The sequence below is a fragment of the Aulostomus chinensis genome, chromosome 14 (assembly GCF_037954235.1).
Source record: "Aulostomus chinensis isolate RoL2024-O1b breed Wild chromosome 14, RoL_Achi_v1.0, whole genome shotgun sequence".
NCBI classification, from domain to species: Eukaryota; Metazoa; Chordata; class Actinopteri; order Syngnathiformes; family Aulostomidae; genus Aulostomus; species Aulostomus chinensis.
Genome location: NC_141333.1, coordinates 24,686,644 through 24,706,162, shown reverse-complemented (window position 1 = coordinate 24,706,162; position 19,519 = coordinate 24,686,644). Strand labels below are relative to the sequence as shown.

Genomic DNA, 19,519 nt, shown 5'->3' with positions numbered 1-19,519 from the left:
TAGCTCAGTGGTAGTTTAGGTTGCTAAGAGTGTAGCAATGCCGCCATCTATCTTTCCATCCTAAGAACAATATGGCACCTATTGTTCTTAACGTTCTCTCGGTTCCCCTCACACTCGTACTACCATCTCCAAAGCCTTTGCGGGAAGCTTCTTGTTTGTACTGACTAAAGGGGTAATTAATAACATTAATCATGGCCCTGTTTCATTTAGTTGGTCCTCTTATTTGTACACTGCACTGGCATGGCTGGAACGCTGGATCTGTTCTGCACATGTGGAAAAACTCATGTAGCGCAGGTGCAGACAGTACCTGCTCATGCCGGCTAACTGCTTTTGGCTCACTGTTAGCTGACGAAGCTTGAGTGGCAGGCAGTGTTTCTTATTTCACCTACAGTTAATCTTTCACAACAAGATAACAACTAGCGATGATCACACTTCACACGTGACAGAACTGTTTCAGTTGTTCAGACTCACAGCTCAGACATCTTATGCTAACAGTTAGCCATTAGCCAGTGTCAACGAGATGACCGGGCACTGACAGGGGATTACAAGAACCTGGAGAGGAACTGAGACATGTAAAACAGGGTTTATAATAAAATTATCATTGGGACACCAGGAAGTGCTTTTTACTGTCCCGATTAATATACCAAATGAAGAAGAAACTAAATTTCAACATGCATTCTAGGCGAAAGCCTCCAGGGGTTTCAGTGAACCCCCTGAATTAATGCTAGCTGTGCCTGTGCTTGTGGCTATAATGGAAGTACGGATATGAAGTCCTTGCATTTGTTGACACAAAGAACCCAATTACTTTTAAAATGTGGTCTTTATTGTTTCACTGGAAAACAAGTTTCTGAATGTTTGTGTTCAACTGTCCACTTCAGTCACAACAGCGCCACTGCCTGCAGTTTCATGAGAAACAAAATTCCAACAGAGCGTTTTTAGTCTTTTCATTTATGCCTCTCAGGAGGTGACGAGTTGCCCGGTTAACTGCTTTATAAACTGGTGATTAGTTGAGCAGTTAGACGAGCAGCTCTCCGCCGCCCAGCTTGGAATGTTCAGTATGTATTTGTGAAGTGAAATACAGGTTTGACTTCATGTAACTGGCTCATTACACCTAAATAGGTCAGTGCACATCTGGGCGCAGCAAATGTCTGCTGACTGATTCTTTGGCCAGATGTTTTCTGTTTCAAAACCCCGATCTTACTTCTGTTGTCTGTGTGAAGACTCCGTAGACACCGATGCATTCCACACATTTGGCGTTCAATGTATGAAATAACCAGGTTTTGTGTCTTACTTGTCACCACTTTGCTTACTTGGTTTGTATCAAACAGCATGATCACAGTATCCAGTTCCAGTAAACCGTTCAGCCGGGTCGTTACCCGTCAGGGAGACGGCTAACAGCAAATATGCGAGATCATTTTTAGACAAATATCTTTCGTTGTGACCCCTGACGGTGACATGATTCAGTGTCAGTCTTTCCTTTTATGTCAGTATACATCATTTTCAGGATACACAAAATCACGTAACCTGTAAACTATGCATCTACTCCTCCACCCGGAAGGCATGGTTTCTGACTCCGCTACTTGACCAATGTAAGAAGTCATTTTATCACCTGTGAGAACGCAGGTTGAACTGTAACAGAGTTCAGCAGGTGTAGCGGTGGCTAGAATTCTCAACAAAATGTCTGCCTGGCACGTCAGTTGAATTTACAGCCACCACGACACTTGGGCGTCAACAGTGGGACCTTATTTATGTTCAAATCAAATGCACACGTTTCATTTGAGGGCTGTGGGGATGTCTGATACGACGCTGGACAAACATAACGCTGAAAACAATGACAAGCGAGCACGATAATCTCAGACTGACACTTGTGTTCGTCTCAAACATTTCCATGCACTCTATTTTCCATTATTACCCTGGTTTACGCCTTTACTCCAAAAATCACAATATTCCGACTAAACTGTCCACATGGCTACAGAACATGAATGCTCTACTAAGACTCGTATTTACATGCAACCATGGAAATTCCAACCAAGTAGATTCGTCTGCCAAACTGAGGGAGGAACTGAAGTCTACCCTCATTTCTCTCCTGTGAGGTTAAGTGTTATCCACTGAGATTTTCCAGCATCATTTCTCCTAATGTATGTTCACGGCAGAAAGGAAGTGCCCTGTTGCACCGCTTTCTTGCCCCGATGATGTGAATGTATTTCTGGAAGCTGGATGACAGTTATATTGCTTGTACATGGCAGCAATAAGCAGGCGCATTTACAGGTATGGCCATAAAATAGGTAAAAGGTTTTTGTGTTCACAAAGTGCTGTAAAACCCCCTGATGCATGTTCTGAATATGCCAGAAAACACATCCAAAGAATGTTCCTACATGCAACAAACACTGGCACATCCCACCAATTCATAGGAAAATGCTACATTTGAAAAAAACAAGAACGCTCAAGTGGAATTAGCTGATTACGTGACCCTTAAATTCAGAATATTGTCATTTTTGGAATAGTAGCAGAATATTAGGGTGCATGTAAACACTGAAATGCTTCACAGCAACAATCCCCCTGATGTATCTTCTGATTCCTGTTGCCAGCGCTGTGGGCACCGTGGCATGGTCTGGTCCCTGATAGAGATGTGGTCACAGAGGCGGCGCAGCATTCTGAGAGAACACCAGACGTGGAGTGGAGACCGGCGGCAGTGTACCCAAACAGCTGTCACCTCTGCATGTTGTGTCTGGCCAGCTTCCCTCGACTGACCCCTTTCTGACAGTCCCTCCTTGGAGTGTCTGGCTGTGGTAGCCCAACATGCCTCCGGTGCCTCCCTTTAGCCTCTGGTTCGGAGTCACTGAGCTCCAGGTCGGGACAGTAACCGTCACTGTCGTGGTACGAGCGCGTGCTTTTCGCTTTGTGTTCAGACACGGGCTTGACCCAGCCCTTACGGGACAGTTTGTCAGAGGCCCGCAGGTCCTCTGTGGTCCGTACTAAGTTAATGGTGGCTTCCTTGAAGGACCTGCCAAAGTGCTCCATGGCAGACTTCCGGAAGCCGCCCTTGTCCAATGCCTCGTTAGAAACATCTTTTTCACTGGGCGTCTGGCAAGAAATATCCTTCTGGGCCACAAACTTCTCCAGGAGACCGTTAGATTTGGCTACGCACGCCCGTTCTTGGTCAAATTTGCCATTGCTGTTGGACGAGTGACCGTGGAGCGCAGCATGGAGAGCCAACGGTTTGCCGCTTGGTTTAACGGGTAACACTGAGCTTGTCAAGTGGCTTGAGGTGGACAGACGGCCATTGGAACGCTCCTCTCTCCGACTATGTCCACGCAGCTGAGGCTTCCCCTGCCCCAAGCCCTCAGCAGCACGCTCGCTAACATTTCCACTGTTGTCCGGGCACAGAGGCCCGTTGCCAGATTTGGAACTGGTGTTCCCATTTCCCAGACTTGAGGCTTTGGGCATTTTCAACTTCAGAGTGATCCTTGGAGGAGGACGGAACAGCAGAGTCTCCACTGGAAATGAAGCAGGGAGGCCTTCAGATAAACAAACAAACAGCAATTCAGAGTAAACTCAAGATTAACATCGTTACGATGACAAAAACACACGCACGGTAATAAAGTCACCACGAGGCGAAACGCATCACACGACTCACCAGCAGAGATCTCCTGGTTGATGAGCTTCGCGTGCATGTTGAACATCTGCTCCTGAGCCTTGTTCTGCAGCAGCTTCAGCTTCTCCCGCCGGCTCACCATGTAACACAGATTCCTCACCTGCTCAGGCAAAAGAGACAAAAACGTCACAGACAAATAGAGCTGGACGCACAACATGTACTCGCCACTGTGTGTGAAGCAGTTGTGACATTCGATCCCTGAAACTTTTTATTACTCACTTTTCATGACTCCCTCTGAGGTTGGCTTGTTTTTCAACAGGAATGTGCAAAAACTCTTTTAATTAACATGAAGAGCAAAGATGGATTGTGGCCCAGAGACAAACCCACTGACCCATTTTTCTTCTTTCATTGTTACTATTATGAGGCTGCTGTTGTTGTTGACATTTTCATTAATTTCTCGATAAATGCAACATAACAGCATATGGATCCGTTTGAAAATAAAAGTGCACGATTGCGTTTCTATTTTTTGTTACTTCAATGAATCCTGGACTAGTCTGGCATATGGACCCACTTCCGGGCATGAACACAGCTGTTGTGAAGCCATCCTAGTGTGGCCTTGGCTTTATGTGTCAGGTCACCATTTCCTGGGACATAAATCACTCCCCGTTTGGCTGCTCTACCGCCGCCTGCAGTGCGTTTGCCTCCACGATCCTGTCTCCCATCCATTTTACTGCCTCGCTTCACAAGCCCTCCAGCTCTCACCGCAGGTCTGGGTTTTTGTGTGCAGACTTGTTTGGGTCGATTTGATTAAATGTGGTTTGACACGAAAAAGGGATTGATGTGGATTGTGAGAGGTCCCGCTGGGAGATTCTTTACCTTCTCTAATTATAGCTGGATGTGCCGTTTCATTTTTCTGTCCCTGTTACACGCGCAGAGGTTTGTGGTCGTTTTTGATGACACAAAAATGAAACGTAAAGAATGTGCTGAACGGGCCTGTTCATTCAGTGTTCACAGCAACCACTGAGAAATCTTCACACCGATTAAAGCAAGGTTATCATACACAGTCTGAACTGAGAAATGCTCTGCAAACAGAAACATCCCGACTCAGCACTACAATCCAACACACTGCAGTGTGGGAAAAGCACCCACCCTCTCCAGATCCTGCCGCAGGTGCATGAACATCCGCATGCGTGTGTGGATGCTGTCCTCCTGAGGCTGCAGCACCAGATTCTCCTCCTCCTCTTTTGGGGGCAGCAGAGCTTTGTTGAAGTTACTCTTCCTCTTCATCTTCCAGTACTGATAGATGAAGTCCACCAGGTGCTGGGAGAGCCCCAGGGCCTCAGCCAACTCCTCCACATGGATCAGAGTGTAGAACTCCTCCTCCAGCTCTTGCAGTCTCAGAGCCCGCTGGCCCACCTTCCCAGCCTCAACGGGGGGCTTCGAGCGAGCGGGACTTAGACCAGACTCTCCAGTTTTGGACTTGCTGTGCTTGAGGCAGTAAGACTTGAACTTGACTTCGTCCCCTTCGTCGAGGATGGTCTTCATCTCCAAGCTGTGCTCAAAGGCACACGTTACATGGAAAGGAGTGGTGCAGTTCTTAACCGAGCACTGTGGAACGAGAGGAACAGGCGGGATTACAGCAACAGCAACTTAAATAGAGCCGAAAACACAGCTCACGCTCCACCACCTGGCTAACGTGATAATACGTGCATTACAGTTACGACTTCTTGAAAAAAAGCCAGGCAAAACCTATTTCATTGAACAGTCCTATGTATTAGAACGGTATTTGCAAAGTAGCACAGTTGTATACTTGTACTGAACACACTGACATGTAGCTGCCAGCACATACATGGGTCACAATAGGGTTTTAGCCTCGTGAGGTCATAACCAGGGATATCGGCATCACAACTACATGCAGAGTTGAGAAAATATGCTTGTTGTGACCTTGCAGACCAAGGAGATATATGTGTGTGTACTAAATGCACACACACACACACACACACACACACACACACACACACCACTTGTTGTACTGCATCCAAACTAAATTATAGCACAAGAAATGTGCAAACATATTAAAGTACTGAGGTACCGCATCAGAACAGGTACTTGAGGACATGACATGTACCAGAAGGAGTCGATGATTACGCCACGAAGAGAATGGAAGTCTGTATCAATGGGGGACTCATTTGCTCCTTCCTTAAACACGTGTGTGTAGTTAGCCTACATGTGACGTCTTCCCAAGCCACGACACATCCATGTTACGCTGTTGTATGACCAGGAGTGTGTCTGCATCGTTGTGGTTGCTACGTGACAACAACTAAGAGTTTGTAACTGCTGTGATAAAACCGTGGATGTCACGTTAATCCAAATCAGTTGCGCCTTCCACCACCATGTGGACTGTAATGGCAGTGTGGTGCTGGTTTTTAACATAGAAAAAAGAGGATGGTAGCCAAGGTGATGTTTGTATAAAATGAGAAAATATGAAAAACCGAAGCCGATTATCGACCCCTGTCGATCTCTGCATGGAAATTTTCTGTTGCCGTGTGCAAGATCACATTGATTCAGCCCCCCCGCGAGGAGTAAGTGGAACGGGGAGGACGAACGGAGATCTCTTCATACTACACTACGATTGTTGTAGGATTCAATGCGATATGGCATTGATACCAGGGGCTGGATACTTACTGAGTACACTGGAATAGATATATTGCTGTATTATTTCTATGGCACAGTCTTTTCCACTTCCAACAGCATATTTAAACCGAGCAACCGGTTAGCATAGCTTAGCAACTTTTAACAGTGGGATACAGGAAGCAGAAGCGTAGGGGGTTATTTAGCAGGTTACATTTTTAACACATGTTGAATTAACTCCACCCACTTGAAACCTGACAGGATAAAGAGCTGGAGAAACCATAGATGAAGGACTTTTCTCACCTGACATCTATAAACTACCTTCTTATGCATTTGAGGCTAAATGATCATTGAATTCTTTTTTGTACTGTACGACGACTTCAAACATGCTAACGTCACCCCGTGTACTTGTGTTTTAGAGAAAAGCGAACATGTTCTGCAAACTGGCAATTCATCAGCATCACAACTTCCCCTTCTTTTCAGCTTTAGTGGTCGGAGGCCAGTGATGAGATGCATTATTGCCATAAAACAGCTCCGTTTTATGACTATAATTAAATAAATAATAATATATTAAACGGTATTCGTAGGCAATTTTTTTTAAACAACCTGCAGCAGTTGGATGCATGTGAGTGCACAGGAAAAAACTCCTTTTTATACCAAGGGTTAAGGAGATGCTGTGATAATTTTCTATGTTATGGAACTTGGTTGCAGCCCTCGGCCTTTTTAAAGCCACATCGAGGGTGACTGTGGCACTGAATGGTGGCACAGGTGGTCACTCACCTGGATGCAAGCACCCGTCTTCATTTTACACAGACTGCAGATGAGAGACCAGCGGCTGGGGGGAATGTGGGAGACTTTGGTGATGGGCTCCATCCTCTCAGGACAAGCGATGCTCACCTACATGAGAGGACGACATGACACGAGAGGATGACCTAAAATCCACAGTGCCTCCATTCTAAGGGCAGTAGAAAGATTTACCTCTGGTATCCACAGGGCGCAGCTTACATGAGCCCACTTGGTGCCCGCACGGGTGGCCTTCATGGCACCACCCTTCTTGGGACACAGAAGGCACTGGGGGTCGATGCCGAGGACACACGTCCGACACAGCCAGTTTCCAACAGGCACTTTGACGATGCCGTAGCAGGCCTGCGGGGAGAGGAGCAGCTTGAGTGTTACGTTGACTGATGCTAAACCTCTTCAGTGTGGGACTGGGATTCTTTACTGACATGCTGGGGAAGGTTGCTGGAAGGGTGGAGCACAGGTGAGGAAGAGCCCATTACATTTGGGGGAAGTTCTGATTAAGGAACACAGCAATTAATCCATCCTCTCGTCTGTCTCAAAGGAGGATGACAACTGTTTCAGAAAGTTGCCTTTCAAGAAGTCAATAATAGATGTCTTGAGTTCAGATTTTTTTTTCTGTACTGCAACATTTCTTTGCAATTCCAGAATGTAGAAAAAAAAACAGCGATGCACATTTAGCTTGAGGCTAACGGCACCTCATAGACACCATCCACCAGCAACAGCAAAACTCTCTAAAATGGCACTTTACAAGCTCAGGTATAATCCACATCCTGGTGCATTCAGTTGAACTCATTGCTGGCTTTCATCTGCACTCGTTCATGATAGCAATTAACTGGAAATGTAATAATTAGCTTATTTTTAGCTCAAATCAAAGTGTTTGTGGATTACTGAGCAAACAGCAGGATAAAGAAGACCTGGATCACATAGAACGACACGCTTGAGAGTTTGTGAACAGACATTTAGAGCAGTTTTGTTGTTGTTTGTAGTCGTGGGCGAAGCCACGTTTAGCTTCAAGCTGAATATAAGTGGCTGGCGCTTTCATCAATTTTCTTTAAAAGTAGCAGTGGTTGATGAATGTTGTTACTAATCAACTGACTGGGGGGCGTGGTCATGTCTACCTGGTGCACACAGATGTTGCACTTGTCACAGAACACCATGTCGTTCCCCTCCTCACTGTCGGGGGAGCGGCACACATCACAGATGACGTCCTCGTCGTATTCAATCCCCAGTCCTTCCACCGTCTCGATGGCGTGATTCATGTTGTCATGGCACTGCCTCTCCAGGGCCTCCATGGCGCGCTCCATTGTCAGCTCATCTATGGGCTGCTCCCCTGGAACACAGGTGAGGTATCAGAATCTAAACCTTGGAACTTCCAGCACAGAGAGTCAGACTGTCCAGATTCACTGAACGTAAGCATGTATTATTCCTTTTGAATCCTGCTGCTTACCCATGCACGCTAGCTCTCTGTTGAGAGCGCGCAGCCAGTACAGGTCCGTGTCATCCAGATCGTAGCGACACATGGCCTCGGCCAGCTCTTTGATGTTGACATTGCCAGGTTCAGCTGACTCCTGACTGAAACTCTGGATGTACTTCCTCTGGTGGCTGTAAAGCACTTCCTTTACCTTCTCTGCAATAACTCTACACACAGGACAAAATCTGTCAGCGCTGCACACCTCTCGAAGGCTGCGAGAGCCCCAGTAGTCTGATAGCACAGCAGCAGCTTTAGGTGTCACCTGACTGAAGGCTGTGGGATGGTGTCGGGACTTGCTGGCACCTGGACTCCTTTCTCCCACTCCTGCTTCCAGGTGTCTGCCAGCAGGTAGTAGTCTTCTGGGGAGACGTGGTGGGAGTCAGGCAGCTTCATAGCACTGATCAGGTCTTTTCTGAAAACCTACGGGACCCAGTTCGATCAGACAGCAGTCCTGATGTTGAGCAGCAATGTGTGTGATGGCGGCAGGAACTTACTTCAGCTGGTTTCTTCGGGTTGGAGGCGGGGGTTCCTGGTTTACTGCCATACTTGTTGGAGGAGCAGAAGGAGGTGGAGGGACCTAAATCAAATTTAAAAAAAAAAAAAAAAGATAGCAAAAGCCTGTTTTTTTTTAAGTTAATCACGATTATGGGGTCTCTCAGGTAGGTGACTCACTCTCATTATCAGAACTGTCGCTGCTGCTTGAGGACCTGAGACGTTTCATCCTGTCACATCCTGGAAGAGAAGAAGATTAGAAGACTTGAGATCATCTCAGGGAGGCCTTAAGATTCAAGCAGAAACAGCAATCGAGGAAGTGGAAGAAGATCCCGAGTATTTATTCACCATAAATGTTAAAGTGAAAGCATGCTAATGGTTTCCTCTGTTAACACTTCACTGCTTAATTTCATCCCTGTAAAAAGGAAAAACATGTCAGTCCAACGAATCAGAAGATGAACGAACATCTGAGCGTGTAGTTACTGTGCTTAGTTTGGTTTTAAGAACCAAACCTGACACACAGACCCCAGGGGGTCTCACAGTGTGTGCCTTTACCCTACTGATCCCCCGAGACCACTCATTAAGGGCTAGAACTTATAGCCCCCAATACAGTGCGCTGATTCAACAGACAGGACATGCCGAACATTCCCCATGAGAACAGGAGGGGTGGGGGGGGGGGCATGAAGCACATTTCACCTCACCCAGGAGTCGACGCGAAATAGAAGAACGCCAACTTAAGACGGCGTGATCAGACTGAGCCTACAGACGTTACCTACCTTTGTAGTTATGTTCCGTTTCATAGAACTGTCAAGGAGAGACTGTTGTGAGACTGTAAATACCTGGCAGGTGATTGGCTGACAGGGCAGCACATTTCATCTGAAACACCAATACATCAGGATGGGTTTTACCCAACCTGTTCCTGCCCCAAGTATCAATATCGTGTCACAAGATACTGCAATAAAATCCTGTCACGACTTATGTATGCTACGGCAGCCATTCGCTGCCTGAGCAGAATATGCTGGCCTCTTAATGAGCCTCTTTACCAAACAGTCCTGATGTCATACACATACATAAACCCTGCCCCCATCCTCTCTAAAGGATGCTGACTGGTCCGAACAAGACACATCCGCAAAACTTTAAACTTGGTTTCCTTTGTGAAACCAGCTGCTTCGCCAAGTAAACAAAAGCACCTCCTCAACCTCTCATACACACACAGCAACAGGAAACGATGTGGTGACCCTGTTGAGTCCCCCAAGCTGCTTCCTCATGTCCAGGCAGGTAAGTGTGCGTATCTGCACGGGTCTAATTCCTCAGTATTATCTTACATTCACTGAGCAAAATGTAAACACGTTTATCCAGATGCATTTCTCAGTAATTGTTTTTAACGTATGCATGGATCAGCAATGTGTCTCGCGTAACAGCGAATTCCACGGCCCAGCAACAGCTACAGTATGGAACCTTGACTGGCACGTGGACCAGCACCATTATTTCAGTCCGTGCATGAAGTCAGCCAATGTGACTACACTGGTATCAGCTCCTGATAACAACATTCCCAACCGGATACATCTTCTCCGCTGGAGGGAAGGGGTAGGGGCGTGTGTTGATGTCACCTCCTGATTTGTGAGCTTTCGGCAGGTCTTGAGTTTGGCACGTGGACCTAAATATGAAGATGCAGAACACTCCACCACAAGTATGCCAAGGGAAGCCCTCCCCATGCCCGCCCCCATTTAAGAGTCATTTTCTCAGAGACTTCTCTACAAGCTTCAGTAATCCCCCTGCTGGTCACTAGAGAGAATGCAGGCTCTTCTGCATTGGCTTCACTTCTCAGACCTGGAGGGTTATATGCACTTTTTGGAGGCGGTCTATGCTTTGTTTACATTCCTCTCTTCCTTGTGCTCGGGCTGTTTTTAGACTACGGGAGGCGTTCATGTGTCGGTGCTAGCTGGGACTCGGCCTCGCTGCTTGTGCATGGGGTGCTTAACGAGGAAAAAGTGCCCTTTAAACGAGACCGTCTCTTGCCCTGCCCAAGGAGCCTTGGCGCCAAACACGCGCGCACACACACACACACACACACACACACGCGGAGACGGAGGCCTGTAGCGTTCTGCAGTCTGTGGAGAAATCAAACATGGGCGCCACCGTCATACAAAGATGTCACTTCCTAGATCCATTAAGAGTATCCGTGAGACTCACTCGGGTCAGTTTTCCTAGTACGGAACTATTCGGACCCGGTTTGCCCCACGGTCGTAGGTATTAATGTAGGTAGAAGCAGAAATAGTCCCGGAGAATCGGAAAGGGGAGCAGGCCCCGTGGCCTGGATACACCATCCAGGGCAAATCCTGGCACACTGAGTCCCACTGAACACACGAGCATATTGTTCCCACTCCCACCATCTTACCTCCTGTCCGGTAGCTGCCGTCCGCTCTCCTGCGCCCGTATATCAGTCCACGCGAGCCCCCACACACATACCGACCAAAACCGGGGGTTGTTTCTGGCTTTAGGTGAAATTTATGGGTTTCGTATCCCGCCACAGTGGGAATCTCCGGGGTCGCAATCTGTCCACCACCACACCACGGCACAACAGCTCTATTGTACCGCGCCTCCCGCCGGGTCCTAAATCCCGCCGGATTCCCCTCCTGGCTGGGTGCGCTTGATTTGAGCACAGGGGTGAGATTGAAGCACTACTGCTAACAAACTCAACAGCCAAACAAGCGCCTGAGTGTTTCAGTTGTTCCGCAACGTTTAAATCGACTCCACCATTTCATAAAGACAGAAGGTCTACAAAAAAGTGCATTTAAAAACACAACAGACTTTTTAAAAATACCAAAAAAATACACCACAAGATGGTATTATTTTCAATTGTTTTAAACTAGAAACTTAAACTAGGGTCTCAAAATTAATCAAAATTAGCCACAATATGATCTCCTGCAATTTTCAAATCACAGGAGGGTGAAATATTTGTTAAAGACTTTAAAGACTAATTGAGAGTCAAAATACCATTTTTAATTAAATATCGTGGTGCTGCAGATACGTCCTCCCTACACGCGATCTTCTAAAGACTTACGGAAGCATCTTGACATGATACTTAAAAAATTACACATCATCATTCAATAGACATAACGATATAAGAACAATAATGTAGAAATTCCCTTTTATATCAGTCACAATATCAGTAAATACAAGGAGGACTTGATTTTGTTTTTCAATCTGGCAGCCCTACTTTAAACTAAACCTGCAATCTGCGACATGTTTTATCAGACATGAAAAACACAAGCAGTGCGGGTGCAGTCACGTATTTTTAGGCATCAATCGACAGTAACCATAATAGAGAGATGAAACTACGGAGGTGGAAGTCAGATAGCTGAAGTGAAAGCTGCTAACTGAGCTGTGGATGGGAGGGGGCCAGCACATCGCTCAACATCATTCTGCTCAAACCCAAAATGCCATGCGGGATTTTTTTTTTTTTATATATTCTTTTTTTTTGCCATATGTGACAACTAAAATCTAACTTTGAAAAATGTGCTTCGTATGACACCTCTGACAGAAATTCACGAATTGATGAGTGAGTTTTTATGAAGTATTTTCACCAGTTGAACACAACATACACACTGGATGAGTGGAGGATTTACATTTCCAGCTTTTTTAGAGAAAATGTGACCGTCAAACCATTTGAATGTGCTATCAATTACTATTTAAATCAAATATAATCAGGAGGACAGTCATTTATTAAACAATGTTTATGAAATATAGGTTGTTGTTTTTTTTAAGTGGCCGATGTTCAGCATCACATTCATTCATCACAATTATGAGTTCAAAAGGAGAAATCACACCAAAAGGCAACTTTTACTAAAAAAAAACTGTAATGACCAACATCAACTTGTTTCTATACAAAACATTCAGTAGAGAATAAAAAATATATTACAAAATTTAAAAAAAATCACGCGAATTCCCTCTATAAAAAAGCCAGCAAGTGTCTATTACATTTGGAGGAACAGCAAGATCTCTCACAACTGAACTTTGGCCTGACAGACATGAAAAGATGTCGTTTTAACTACACAGCAAGTTCCAAATACGCGCAGCTTAGACCAACAGAGGCCATTATCTAAACCAGAACGTCTTTACAAAAGATAAACGTGATTAAAAACATGATTAAAACATTTGTGTGTATGTATATATATATATATATATATATATATATATATATATATATATATATATATATATATATATATATATATATATATATATATATATATATATATATATATATATATATATATATATATATATATTCCCTCTGCGCTCATGTCTTTTTTCCCCACTGCCAGGATTGTTCAAGGCAGTAAAGAAACACAAAGTTTAAATTAAAATCAAACACATTTACAGCAACAGAAACACCAGATACATTCAGAGAAATATAAATATTCACAGCACAATTAGTTAGCAACTGATGGATGTTATGTAATTTACAGCAAAAGTTTTACTCTCCTAACTTTTAGAAGTCGGGGGTGGTGGGGGCTGATGAGATGAATTGTTCTATCAAAGGCTTTAACAATGCAGCATTACATATTTTCCACTCCACCCTATATCTATAGGACAAAAACAGATCAGGGAGATTAAAAATCTTGAATAAAAACAAGTGATAGCTACTAGCTCACAAGCCCATCTGCATGTCCGCAAAGTTGAAGAAGTTGTCCACGTCTCGAGAAGATGTGTTTTTGTTGTCAGAGACAAAAACCTGCATGGGAAAAACATAAATGTTCCAGGCTTGGTGGAGGTACTGCATGCTTAGAGAAAGTGAACCTCTGAGAGTAAAACCAGAAAAGAGTTGCAGCAAACGCAGCACGCTTACCTTGGTGCCACTGAACATCTCATTTGCAATGTTCTTGCAAGCCTCCACCACTCCGTCGCCATTCAGCTCCAGGGCAATGACGGGACCTCCAGAGACAAGATACAAGAGTAAGTAACAAATATGCAACTGCCACATCACCGACATTTTAACACACACTTTAGTTAGGAAACAAGAACAGCAGCTGTCTGAAATGTGGCCATTTGTGAAACTAACTGCTGATTGAATGTAGATTCACTGAGAACAGAACAAGAAATGTCAGTCAGCAGTGGTGTCATCATAAATATCATGTGACTTTGAAGGCCACAAGCCATTTCAGCATCTGAAAACAGGAATAACGCGGTGGCCCTGAGCTCTGACAGGAAATACAGTCACTATCAAGAAGAAGTATTAGGGTTGAAAAAAGGAATATAAAAAGAAAAACATTTTGATATGAAAGCGGAAGATGAAGGGGCAAATGAATCATAAAGTACATGTTTATTTAACCCTTTGATATCCCCCACCTAGTGGGTCAAACAGCTCCAGGTTAACTACGACCACATCCGCACCCCAACTGCTAGGGTTCGTTGCAGCTAGGCTAACTAGCACTCAGCCATCCAGAGTGGAGCTCAGTGATGCACAGAGTATTTATCTGCTTGTCTGGGACCAAAAAATGAAGGACAGTTAGCAAAATGTTGTCATGTTCCTGTAAATGAAGTCACTTCCTCAAAGCAAACAATTCTGATATTCAACCGTTGAACCAGAAACTGCAGCCGGTGGAGTCCCTCATGGTTCAATCTTCACAAACTTCAGCCTCAGTTAGTCACAGTGCCAACTAGTGGTTACAGGAAGTATTTTCTTTATAAATTAAAATGACATGTTTCAGCTCCCTCTTGGGCAACAGAACAGCAACACACTCCAGCATGTGTGGGGGTGAGAGGGCCTGCTGACCAAAGTGCCAGGGGCCAAAAGTTCACCTTGGCAGAGGTCTGAGCTTTCAGAGTACCTTTAGTTAATAGTGTTACTTAAAGCGATTAAAACCTGCCAACACACAGCAACCATTTCATTCTGCTCTGCTGCTCACCAGAGCTGGATTCTTACTCTCATTAGTTATTAGTGCAAACATGGTGTAGCCAATGTAGCGTGTTATCACAGTCCCTGAGGGAAGCGCTAGCAGGCTAGGCTCAGCCACGATTAGCTGATGATGACAGGCAGGGGGGAACCGAAGAAGAGACGGGTACCTTTGCTGATCCACTCCACAAGGTCCTCTGCGTTGTTCTGAAACACTCGCTTCACATCTTCAGGTCGCATTGAGACTTCTTTGGTCTGGATCAGCATAAACCCTTTGGACGTGGCCTATGTATTAGAGACAGGAGACGTGATGTCACGAGCGTCAAATGTTTGCTGAGAACATTAGGAAACCTGCACGTCCACACACAGTGAAGACAGGCTGTAAAAATGTGTCAGTGCAGTGCTTGTAACTACATACTCGGTCTCATGCTAATGTGATGGAATAATCCGTATTTGGGCAACAACACAAACACGGCTGGAATGTTTAAATAACAACCCGCCAGCTCAGCCTCCGCTCTCAGAGCGCTGGACGGGTTTTCAGAGCGAAAGAGGAGGACAAACCTCGTACTAAACACTCCTACACGGTCTATACTTCTGAGGAGAAAACTGAATGCTTTGATGACACTACAATAAGGGCACATTAATATAAAAAAAGGAAGTTAATTCTCAGTGAATCGTTATTTAATAATTAACTTAAGGATAATCATTTACAGGTTACAGCACAGATGGATGGAAACACTGGAAGGGGTTGGGGTGAGGGGTTCCTTCAAAGATACAAGCTCCCCAATCATTAATAAATGATGAATTATTCTTAAATAATGCTTGATTAGCACTCCTGGACAACTTAGTATTAACTAATTAATGTACCCTTGATGTTAAGTGTTCTGATGTTTGGAATGATCGTGACTCGGATGAGGAGCACTCACCCTGAGGCTTGACTAGATATCAATAACATTAAAAATGATTTTTTATGTTCATTCGGATTTTAAGATTGAACTTATTTTCTTGCTGAAAAACCTACAAATTTTTTTTTTTTGGGAGGGGAGGGGGGGCGCAGTTTTGACTTTTACGATTCACTCTGCTATCATTCAAAGCCAGCAGGAGACTGACGGCACTCAAAGGTTTATCAATGTGTTATTGTTCTCGGCACCATCCCAACTTCCTCCTTGTACTCGCGCGTTCTATCAGGCCTCACCTCGTCAATCAGTTTGCGGGCATTTGCAGTGGTGTACTCCCCAGCAAAAAAAACAAAGAGGCAGGACTCTTCACTGTCCTTGCGTCTCCCTCCTTTTGTCAAAGGCACAATGCTGTGAGCAGAGTCAGTCAGGACCCGAACAGACTTGAACTCAGATTCAGAATCTGGGGCTGGTACAAAATCCTGAACTGCTGCCGTCTCTGGCAACAAGCTCCAGTTGTTCTCCCCCGACACTGGCGTGAAGTCGTGTATGTTGCTCCAGTTGTTGTTGAATATACTCAGCCCGGCGTCCTTGAAGTGGAAGGCCAGATCGGGGTAGTAGTACTGGAAGCAGGCAAATTTCATACCCGTAGAGGACTCGATGATGGGCTGAGTGGCACAGCACAAGAACACATCCATCTTTTTACAGTCTCGCGTGCGGAACTGTTGACAGGCCACCACACACTTGATGTCTTTACAGTCTCGGAAAAACACGCTGCCTTTGACGGGTCCTAGAACGATGCGGCAGTTGACACAGTCATCGAGGGTGATCGTGGCGGAGTGGTCGAACACGTAGATGTTGCAGTTCTCACACTCTTGAATGACGAACTGTTGGCCCTTCAGTTTGCCCGGTAGGCGCCCCACCGTTACATCCTTGAGCCCTGTCAGCATGTAGTCTTTGGGATCAACCTGCACACAGAGAGCAAGGTGATGAGTATCAACAGAAATACTAGCATTTCAAATACGACTGCAGTGGCATTAGTTTGAGTATCGATTCGAGAAAAGGTTGTTGAAGTAAGATAGAATCCCCCCCAAAATAACTACGCAAAACTTGTTGCACTGTAAATACCAGTCAAACACAACGTGCCACTTTCTGTTCTGCTTCACTGAATATGTGTTTTCTATGAATTGCCAATGTGTGATTTGACCCTACTCCTAAAACTATTTTAAGAATTCACATCCGGCTGCTGGGTGAGGTAAGGCATTATGAGACACGTGGTACGTGTGGTCTACATTTAAGGTTCAACTCTCATGAGCCAGAGCGGAAACAGAGCCATAGTTACCTTTTGCACGAATCATGAACAGCGTGTTGAGCTGTGAACAGTGACCGGTGTCGTGTAGTAATCCGATAATGAGATAACACTGGCGACACGGACAGAGAGAGAGAGAGAGAGGGGGGGGGGGGGGGGGGTTGAGCCTCCACTTGAAGGACCGATGTTGCCGCACAGGAGGTGTCTGATAGGGAAAGCTGAATATTTAGCGGTTGGGTGCCATGATTAACTGCTGCTTTTACTGTTGTTCAATCACACTCTCTCTCTCTCTCTCTCTCTCTCTCTCACACACACACACACACACACACACACACACACACACACACACACACACACACACACACACACACACACACACACACACACACTCTACCTTCTCAACGGGGAAATCCACACATTACGTCATTTCACTTTAGTGACTGATTTAGTTATATATTTTTTCATCTAGGGCCCCCTAAAGGGCAGCTTCTATTTTACCTTAGCACAAGTTAAACGTGGCTAACAGTAACTGAATTTCTGACAGTGAGCGAGCGCTCTACCTGGGTGTCCCTTAACACATCCAAGGGGCGTTACGCAGGCGGACGAGGTAAATTAGTGAATAATTAATGCTGCCGCTCTCTAGTCCGTGTTACCGCTCATTAGCGCTACCTTCTCCCTCTTGTCCCAGCTGTACTGCTTCGGTGCCTCGTCGGTGTTGTTGCCAAGGGGAACCGCGTTGCTTGTCGTCGTAGTTTCAACAGTCGTTGTCGTCGGCGTACGGTCCTCTTTTTCGGACGACTTCCTTTTGGATTTTTTCGAAAAAAAGCACCCCATTTTACTGTTTTCGAAGTAATTGTTATTGTTAGTGACAGGTTAGCTTGAAGGAGCAGAAGAGGTGAGACTCAGAAGCTTGCGTGCACTTCAGTTGACAAGGGCTTTTTTTATGCTTCCCGATTTCCAGCTTCGTGTCGCAACCAATCACGAGTGTGGATGACGTTGTTACCGCCAATCACCGAGCGATGACGTCACGTGGAAGGGGCGCGCCCTCATGGTGCGTCCAAGTACACATACAAATTATAGGTACACCGACAGAAATTTATTTTAACACATATCGTAATGCTTGTTTCGTAATCTACCATCGTAAATACGAAGTAATTCCTGGTGTGGTTCATCCTTAGAAATCAAATAATTTTAAATATTCATATTCAGCGTCACTCGCCAGTTCAACCACCCCTTCAACCAAGAATGTTTAAAATAAACATATTTGGTCTATTTCCGTTCGGCAACAGTCCACTCGCGTGTTGTATGTTATTCATCATACCAGTTGAATTAGAGTGGCATCCCAACCTGTTTTCACTGGTAGAGAATAATCCAGGTAAAAAGGTACGCTAGTGAAAATTTCAAACTTCCCCAAACGCCTCCTTAACCAAACATCGGTCACACCTCACGAGGTGTTGTCCTTAAAAAGAGAAGCAGTTTACAGTGAAAATTTACCCTGTCTCAATACAGCTGTCATGAAGGAAAAAAATGGCTTAAAACGCTGCTGAGATAGAATCAAAACATGCAACATGATGTCTCTGTGTGTTTTGCAATCTTGCTGTGAAATTTTGAGGTATTGTTGATACAACAAACAGTATACAGTCAATCTATGTCCAGGCAGACATCAGATTACCTTGCAACTTAAGCTACTTTGGCAGGCTAATAATAGGTAATCCCCCGTCATGCCTCTGTGAAAGATGCACTGGCTTTTGGCTATGTTTTCATCCTGTGTAACCACGTAATCTCATACAGGACACGAATGCTACTGAACATGCAGACGGGAGGGTATAGGCTCTATTGATGCAGCCTCTGAGTGATTACATGCAGTGTGACAAGATGCTGGGTGAGACACAGGTCAGACAATAGCTCACTGTCAGAATTAAATCTTAAATTACTGCAAGGTAATATCTGTTTCCTTCCTCTTTAATTGCTATGAAGACTAATCTGCCCCATGATAAGACACGTCTGACTGGGTCCCAAATTAAATGTATTTTAGGGCCTATATTGCTTCTGGAGTCATTTGAAGAGACCCATTCTCACTCCCACAATCTAATGGCCATGGCCTGCAGTCATGACCACAGCATGTACAGAGTCTTTCCTCTGAGGCAAGGCCGGATTAACCTGTTTGGGGGCTCCAGAGCAAACGTCAGGATGTGAGAAAGCGAGCGAGAAAGTCAAGGTTCACAAATAATCTGAAAATGATGTCAAGTCCTCAGTCACAGATCATCAATTCCAGGGATACCTTCCACATTACAACACACATTTCAACCTGCACTTTTTTTTCTAAGTATATTTATGGACTTTTATATTTGGTAAAAAAAAAAAAAACATACAAAAAACAATACTTCTGAACAATATCACTTATGGGTTATGGCCCAGCTGGCAC

The 19,519-nt window shown here is 45.0% G+C and overlaps 2 protein-coding genes across 5 annotated transcripts; both read right to left on the bottom strand.

The window, feature by feature from the left end:
• Positions 1–820: 820 nt before the first annotated feature.
• jade3 (jade family PHD finger 3) lies at positions 821–11,718 on the bottom strand. 2 transcript variants are annotated; one of them, XM_086224933.1, is made up of 11 exons: positions 11,389–11,718; positions 9,171–9,230; positions 8,993–9,075; positions 8,761–8,918; positions 8,475–8,665; positions 8,146–8,357; positions 7,205–7,372; positions 7,007–7,123; positions 4,745–5,203; positions 3,638–3,755; positions 821–3,497 (listed from the first exon to the last, which is right to left on the bottom strand). In XM_086224933.1, exons 2-11 carry the CDS (start codon positions 9,217–9,219, stop codon positions 2,710–2,712), a joined length of 2,343 nt encoding a protein of 780 aa, XP_086081059.1. In that variant the 5' UTR covers positions 9,220–9,230; positions 11,389–11,718; the 3' UTR covers positions 821–2,709. The 2 variants fall into 2 exon arrangements, with proteins under 2 accessions (XP_086081059.1, XP_086081058.1); XM_086224932.1 differs by having other exon boundaries at positions 821–3,518; positions 11,389–11,717.
• A 1,096-nt stretch (positions 11,719–12,814) lies between these two features.
• Positions 12,815–18,074, bottom strand: rp2 (RP2 activator of ARL3 GTPase). Of its 3 annotated transcripts, none has more exons than XM_086225212.1 (5): positions 17,764–18,074; positions 16,085–16,753; positions 15,060–15,174; positions 13,843–13,928; positions 12,815–13,728 (listed from the first exon to the last, which is right to left on the bottom strand). In XM_086225212.1, exons 1-5 carry the CDS (start codon positions 17,926–17,928, stop codon positions 13,645–13,647), a joined length of 1,119 nt encoding a protein of 372 aa, XP_086081338.1. In that variant the 5' UTR covers positions 17,929–18,074; the 3' UTR covers positions 12,815–13,644. The 3 variants fall into 3 exon arrangements, with proteins under 3 accessions (XP_086081338.1, XP_086081340.1, XP_086081339.1); XM_086225214.1 differs by having other exon boundaries at positions 17,655–17,775; XM_086225213.1 differs by lacking the exon at positions 17,764–18,074 and adding an exon at positions 17,128–17,212.
• Between the last annotated feature and the right edge of the window lie 1,445 nt (positions 18,075–19,519).

What these genes read in the sequence shown, in the direction of transcription:
- jade3 (XM_086224932.1), bottom strand. Translation starts at nt 9,219, where the DNA reads ATGAAACGTCTCAGGTCCTCAAGCAGCAGCGACAGTTCTGATAATGAG. An exon ending in CAGAGAGCTAGCGTGCATGG is followed by an intron (nt 8,358 to 8,474) that starts GTAAGCAGCAGG and finishes CCTGTGTTCCAG; the next exon opens with GGGAGCAGCCCATAGATGAG. An exon ending in CAACCAGGAGATCTCTGCTG is followed by an intron (nt 3,519 to 3,637) that starts GTGAGTCGTGTG and finishes GTTTATCTGAAG; the next exon opens with GCCTCCCTGCTTCATTTCCA.
- rp2 (XM_086225212.1), bottom strand. Translation starts at nt 17,928, where the DNA reads ATGGGGTGCTTTTTTTCGAAAAAATCCAAAAGGAAGTCGTCCGAAAAA. An exon ending in CCCGCAAACTGATTGACGAG is followed by an intron (nt 15,175 to 16,084) that starts GTGAGGCCTGAT and finishes TCTAATACATAG; the next exon opens with GCCACGTCCAAAGGGTTTAT. An exon ending in TGTGGAGTGGATCAGCAAAG is followed by an intron (nt 13,929 to 15,059) that starts GTACCCGTCTCT and finishes TTGTCTCTGGAG; the next exon opens with GTCCCGTCATTGCCCTGGAG.